Source organism: Hippocampus comes, unplaced genomic scaffold (assembly GCF_001891065.2).
Source record: "Hippocampus comes isolate QL1 unplaced genomic scaffold, H_comes_QL1_v1.1 scaffold122, whole genome shotgun sequence".
In the NCBI taxonomy this organism is placed as follows: Eukaryota; Metazoa; Chordata; class Actinopteri; order Syngnathiformes; family Syngnathidae; genus Hippocampus; species Hippocampus comes.
The window spans coordinates 2,793,711-2,800,614 of NW_017842059.1; the positions used below are offsets into that span (position 1 = coordinate 2,793,711).

The 6,904-nt window shown below is 41.5% G+C and overlaps 1 protein-coding gene and 1 long non-coding RNA gene across 2 annotated transcripts in view; one reads left to right on the plus strand and one right to left on the minus strand.

Annotated features, from left to right (window-relative positions):
* The window catches only part of LOC109510781 (uncharacterized), a 19,526-nt gene extending 16,584 nt beyond the window's left edge, over positions 1 to 2,942 (minus strand). Inside the window, exons 1-2 of the long non-coding RNA XR_002167187.1 lie at positions 2,932 to 2,942; positions 2,293 to 2,294 (exon numbers count right to left, since the gene is read on the minus strand). This is a non-coding gene — a long non-coding RNA (uncharacterized LOC109510781). The remainder of the gene's footprint in view (positions 1 to 2,292; positions 2,295 to 2,931) is intronic.
* The window catches only part of alp3 (alkaline phosphatase 3), a 17,024-nt gene continuing 11,327 nt past the window's right edge, over positions 1,208 to 6,904 (plus strand). Inside the window, exons 1-3 of the mRNA XM_019861356.1 lie at positions 1,208 to 1,455; positions 3,924 to 4,040; positions 4,371 to 4,486. Coding sequence (XP_019716915.1) covers positions 1,386 to 1,455; positions 3,924 to 4,040; positions 4,371 to 4,486 — 303 coding nt within the window. The 5' untranslated portion in view covers positions 1,208 to 1,385. The remainder of the gene's footprint in view (positions 1,456 to 3,923; positions 4,041 to 4,370; positions 4,487 to 6,904) is intronic.

Sequence of the window (6,904 nt, forward strand, 5' to 3'; positions counted from 1 at the left end):
CAGTTGCCAGCCAATCGCAGGGCACACACAGACGAACAACCATCCACGTTCACACTCACACCTAGGGACAATTTAGAGTGTTCAATGAGCCTGCCATGCAAGCTGTTGACATTTGTCCTGAGGTCTGAGTGTGAGCCCGGATGGTTGTTCGTCTACGTTTGCCCTGCAATTGGTCGCCAACCAGTCCCCCCCCCGCCTACAGCCTAAAGTTGGCTGCGATAGGCTCCAACATGCCCGCGACCCTTGTGAGGATAAGCGGTTTAGAAAATGGATGGATGGATGTAGTTCGCAGCATTCTACAGCCCATCCATTTCCAATCCGCTTTATCCTCACAACGGACACGGGGGGTGCTGGAGCCTATCCCAAGTGTCTTTGGGCAGTAGGCGGGGGACACCCTGGACCGGTTGCCAGCAAATCACAGGGCGACAAACAACCATCCGTGCTCACACTCACACCTCAGGACAATTTTTTTGAGTGTTCAATCAGCCTGCCATGCATGTTTTTGGAATGTGGAAGGAAACCAGAGTACCCGGAGAAAACCCACGCAGGCCCGGGGAGAACATGCAAACTCCACACAGGGAGGCCTGAGCCGGGATTGAACCCACAACCTCTGCGCTGTGAGGTCTTCGCGCTAACCACTGGCCACCGGGCCGCCCTGCATTCTATAGCAATATTGCATATTGAGAGCTGATCTAATCTTGTGTATCTTGTAATTATAAGGCAGGGCTGTTCTGCATGACTGAAAATTCAATATAATGAGCATTAGCATCATTGGCAAAATTTAGTTTCGGGCGGACAAGTGATTCAGGGAGTGCATGCATTTCCCCTCATCACTTTTTTATGCTGCTCTTGTATTAGATATCATTATGCTGTAGTGTGCGGGCATATGTAGTTTGTAAGAGTAAATGGACTTTCTGTCACTTACATAATCATAGGCTGTGTTATCAGTCAATACTTAACTGATAGCAGTACAGATGCATGTCACACGCACACACACACACACACACACACACACACACACACACACACACACACACACACACACACACACACACACACACACACATACACACACACAAGGTGAACAAACATATGCACACACTGATTCTTATAAAATAAAAATATTGCCATTGTTAATATTTGAACTTTTGTCAATAAGTTAATAAAAAGTCAGCTTGCTATGAAAAGTTAATCACTTGTTGTCCACTCCCAAGACAACACAACTACTGCACTCTTGTGTCATAAATGAATGAGAGGCCCAAGGGTCATTTATGACATGCTGTTAAAAATGACATCACAAGTGATGGGACGCCATAAGCGATAGTTGTACCCTGAGGGCATCTTGGAGAAGCTTAGACGATCAATCCTTCAGCCACAGTAAAGCCATGGAACCTTCAAAAGTGTCCATGTTGGCTCTTTTCCTGCTTGTAGTCTTTGGAACAACTACAGCCAAAGGTAAGACTTTGAAAACTTTCTTCCCTTAAAAGACACTCAAGATAAAATCTTCAAGCTTTCAATCTATCCAAAAGAGAAATCATCATACAGGCAGCAAATGTTTTAGTTATCTTATGTGCTCAAAACATTCACTCTTTGCAAATGGTTTCCGACTTCACCATTGTTTTTTTGTTGTTGTTTTTTTTGGTTTTTTTCAACTGCTTTTATTCATGCACATGCAGAGCAAGTCATACAAAGTGACAGTGGCAGCGAAGGTCAATTCAAAGTGAATTTAGATATTTGTTTCTAAATATATTATACATGGTTGAAGATAACTGCTGAAAATATGGGAAAAGACCGAGAACTATGCCGGGGAATGAATTGACTGTCAGTGTGTGAAATGAGGTGTTACACTGTTGAGGCAGCTTTCAAGCACCTTGTTGCAAGGTTATTATCGTTTCAAAAAAAACCTCATCAAATAAATAAAACAAAAACAATGTCAATGACCAAATAAATAACGAAAAAAGCAATTGCAACGACATCTCACAGTTATAAAACTCACCATTATGGGTAAATGCCCTTTATTTTTGTCTTTTTCAATTAATATTTTACATGCGCGTTCAGGGTTTATTCTGAATGTATTTCTTTCAGTATTGTTGTATGCCTGTACAGAAGAAGGAAATTCAGAGTTGTAGTTCACGAAAATTTATTACACAATACTTGCTTACTTTTTAATAAAATATTGCATCAGACAAATGATCCCTATATTAAATAAAACTAATATTAAAACTAATAACAACTAAACTATAAACAAAGCATTTTTTGGAAAAAATAAAAATGAATACAAACTAACAAAACTGCTCTAAAAACTAATTCAAATGAACCGAATTCAAAAAACAAAAGTCAAACTGAAATCAAAACTACCGCTATACATCATGAAAAATCAAAAACTATGATAACTCTGCCTGGTTATCAACCATGAGCATGTGCATGTCAGGCAAAAGGCAAAAGAGTGGGACGGGAGGAATTAAAAAAAGAAAAAAAAAGTCTTTCTTGACAATTAGCGTGTGGACTGGGACATCGGGAAGGCGTGGGCGCTTTAGAGCGTTTCATTGTCACAGCATTGAAAAGCCCTTGCAATGAGCCCGGTGACATAAATTGCAGTCACAGAAGACATGAAGTGGATATTTCCACAGCTTAAATATGGAGCCATTTGGAAGCAGGCCTCATTTTTCCATGTTCTCGTCGAGGTATTTGACAGACAGTTGACAACTAATTTGTTTGAGCGCATTGAGCAGACATGCCCACAGCATTCGAGAGTGGAGAGAATGGTTAGATTTTTTTGCAATGATATTAGAAGCCTCATTTTATATACATGGCGAGTTTTTTTTTTAAATCATTCAAATTTGGCAGGATTATTAACAACAGTCTTATCCCTGTCAGATTTAGAAGACATTTCTTTTCACTTTACAAGGACTTGGATGCCATGGTAAATACATTTTCTGAAAACAAGCTTTGTATTGTCATCTTTCATGGCAGTTTGATATCTTTCGCTCTTAGCAAGATTTCTCTTCCCGTATTTATCCTTTGCAGAAGCCTGAACACGTTCAGTCTGTTTCAAAGCATTTTATATTGGTGCCTCAGATCTGACTTCTGGACGGTTTGGTCGTCGACTGGTCAGCACATCGTCCTCACAGTGCAGAGGTGCAGGGAGTTTGCATGTTCTCCCCATCCGTGCCTGCGTGGGTTTTCTCCGGGTACTCCGGTTTCCTCCCACATTCCAAAAACATGCATGGCAGGCTGATTGAACACTCCACATTGTCCCGGGGAGTGAGTGTGAGCGCGGATGGTTGTTTGTCTCTGTGTGCCCCGCAATTGGCTGGCAACCAATTCAGGGTGTCCCCCGCATGACTGCCCGAAGACGGCTAGGATAGGCTTCAGCACGCCCCGCGACCCTTGTCAGGATAAGAGGATCTATCAGAAAATGGATGGATGGATGGAGGTCTGACTTCTTTTAAAAGCCGTAAATTGTTATTGCGCCCACCTCACATTTTGTTATCCTCTGCTTTTGTTCCTCAGCTTCTCTCTTTTTCCTTAACCCTACCACCATCCTTCTCATTATTATCAATTATTCTCTCTCATTAATTCCATTTCATGCAATGTCTTTGTTACATGTGCAACCCTGGTAGATTGTTGTTGTGAACAGCGGTACCTGAAACCGTCTCTGGGCATGATGGTTTAGTCGATATGAGGCCACAAGAGTGATGTCAGATAGACCAACCCGAATTGTACATCCACGTCAGCAAGGCCTGGACAAGGAGCAATCCACTTGGTTTATTTGTTGATCTTTATCTCGTCTTAGCCATTATTCTGAGATTCATCCGCTGTGGCATTCTCTTCAAAGCACCATGGCTTTCAGTCTGTATTTTTAATGAAAGAGATATGATTTGTGACCAAAACTAATCTGATTCACTCGTCTCACTACACAGTTGAAGAGGAGAACCCAGAGTTCTGGAGATCACAGGCAAAGAAGACGTTGCAAACAGCTTTGAACAGGAAGCACAACACCAACGTGGCTAAAAACATTCTGTTTTTCCTCGGAGATGGTAGGTAGCGGTGCGCAAATTGGGCGAAAGTCCAAAAACGATCTTAACCATGACAGCTACGTTGTGCACACCGTTTTCGCAAGGCATTTGGTTCATTGAACTTGCAGTTTGAGCGAATTCATCCAGTGAGACGATGTCTCCTAAATTGTTAGACGTAAATTGAAAAAGAAAAAAAAACAACTCAAATCACGTAAAATGCAATGATAAAAATGAAATGGATTATTATTATTGTCTTCCTTTTTTTTCTTTTTGTCAGCGTCGTAGTCCAAATATGTTTCCATTCCAAAATGACCTCACGATAAAGTTTGCATGTATGCGTGTTCACATTAGGTATGGGAATCACAACCTACACAGCAGCTCGTATCCTCAAGGGACAACTGCAGAACCACACAGGAGAGGAGACTGTGATGACCATGGACACCTTCCCCTACGTGGGCTTGGCTAAGGTAACACACACACACACACACACACACACACACACACACACACACACACACACACACACACACACACACACACACACAAACACAGATACCAAGTTAATTCTATTCATATGAGATACCGTATACTGTACTCCGATCATGCATTTGTCTCTAAGGATTGTACTCCATCCTGAACAGCTTATGGCTTCCTTAAGCCTTCAAACCTCAATTGATCATGAAGGTGATAAACGTCAAGGCCATAAATCTGCTGTTTGAGAGCAAATCTAATTAATAAAAAATACTCACTGGCCACAAAATGAAATGCATCAAGACAAACAAAAGAGTCATGCTTAGTTTTGCTTTTCAAAAAATGACTTGAACGCTTTGATGCACTCTGTAACCTGATAGCATGGTAAGCTGATCACTGTGGTCACCGCTGTTCCTGGAAGGGTTAAAAACCACCAACACCAAAACATATTTGACTCACCTTTCACTATTTTAAATGCATTCTGAACTGTTGCTAGTTCAGTTAATTGGGCCAAGATGTAACTTTCAAAGATCGAATGATTTTCATGAAATATTCAGCACTTACATATTTATGAATTCTACAAGCATGAAAGAAAAAAAAATTCTACCCATTTTAACACCACATCAAAAACATTTGCATTACTATAAATCAATGCTTTTTTTATATTTCAAAGTATGGAAATGATGCTGAAAAGATGAAATATTTCCATTGTGGATTTTTTTGTCTTGATCTTGCTATAGTGTAACAATAAACTCTTATTTGAGATATACAATGTATCACCGGTCTTATTTTTGAATAATGAATGTTAAATCGATCATGTTATTGTTAAGTTCTGACCGAACCGAACAATGTTTCAGGATTCTAAAGATGCAGGCTCAAACAAAGTGCAATGACAAAAACTATTTATTACAGAAAATTGCACCAACAAAGTATGAGCTGAAATGGCTGGTCACAAAGTGCCAGGAAAAACAGTTCATGAAAGCAAAAAGCGCTTGCAAAGGTAAGGTTCAAAAGAAGACAGGGAATACTCAAACGAAATATCAGAAAGTGCAATTACATGAAAGCAAAGAGCAATACTGGAAGAACAAAAATACAAAGAAAGATCTATGAGCAAAATGAAAGCGACTATGAGTGGTATCGAGTGGTCTAGAACAGTGTTTTTCAACCCGTGTGCCGCAGCACACCAGTGTGCCGCGAGACATTGTCAGGTGTGCCGCGGGAAAATATCCAATTTGGATGCCTGTGCGGTCTTTCGCCCAGAAAGGAATCATGTAGTACCCTCCCATACCGCTGGGGAGCAGCAACAGCTAGCTAGTTGCCTTGTATTTCGATGAGAGACAAGCAAATTTGTGACGCATGAATGCAGGACGACGATGAAACAATAAATATGAAAGATGATAAAATACATTTTTCTTTGTGTTCATTTGATTCCAATTCAAGCTGTTATAACGTCATTCTTCAATGTTAAAAACGGTTATAGTAACAATATAACACGTTAATTGTTAAAATAAGGAAAGTGGGGGGGGTCACATTTTCAGCTAGTGGTGTGCCGTGAGATTTTTTTCAATGAAAGAAGTGTGCCTTGGCTCAAAAAACACTGGTCGAGAAAATCACATGTGGGGCACAACAGCAAGCAAGGTCAAGAATCCAACAAGGGGTTGCACAGGTCAGAGTCCTTAAACACACAGCCAAGCTTGATGGGGAAATGAGTCACAGGTGCACCTGCTGGGGCGGCCCGGTGGGCCAGTGGTTAGCGCGTCGACCTCATAGTGCAGAGGTACCGGGTTTAATGCCAGCTCCGGCCTCCCTGTGTGGAGTTTGCATGTTCTCCCCGGTCCTGCGTGGGTTTTCTCTGGGTACTCCGGTTTCCTCCCACATTCCAAAACCATGCATGGCAGGCTGATTGGACACTCCAAATTGTCCCTCGGTGTGAGTGTGAGCACGGATGGTTGTTCGTCTCTGTGTGCCCTGTGATTGGCTGGCAACCGGTTCAGGGTGTACCCCGCCTACTGCCCGAAGACGGCTGGGATCGGCTCCAGCACCCCCCGCAACCCTTGTGAGGGTAAGCGGATCGGAAAATGGATGGGTGGATGCACCAACTGGAGGGAAAACGCCCTTCACCCCAGCCAAGCTGAAACCCAATTAAGGCAAAACATGACACTTATCAGACGTTGTCATTTCAGTATCGGTCCCCTAACCGGTAATAAAGTAAAAATCATCAATCTTTTTTTAGACCATGTTAAGCCAACCAGTGACATTTACAACTGATTTGCCATGACATTAGATGATGTCAATTTGTTCCATAAGGACTCAAGTGGCAAGATGTGATTTAAAAAAAAAAAAAAAAAAAAAAAAAGCTTACTTTTTGGAAAGTTTTTGGTTTTAGTTTTTTTTTAAATTTTTTTTGGGGCGGG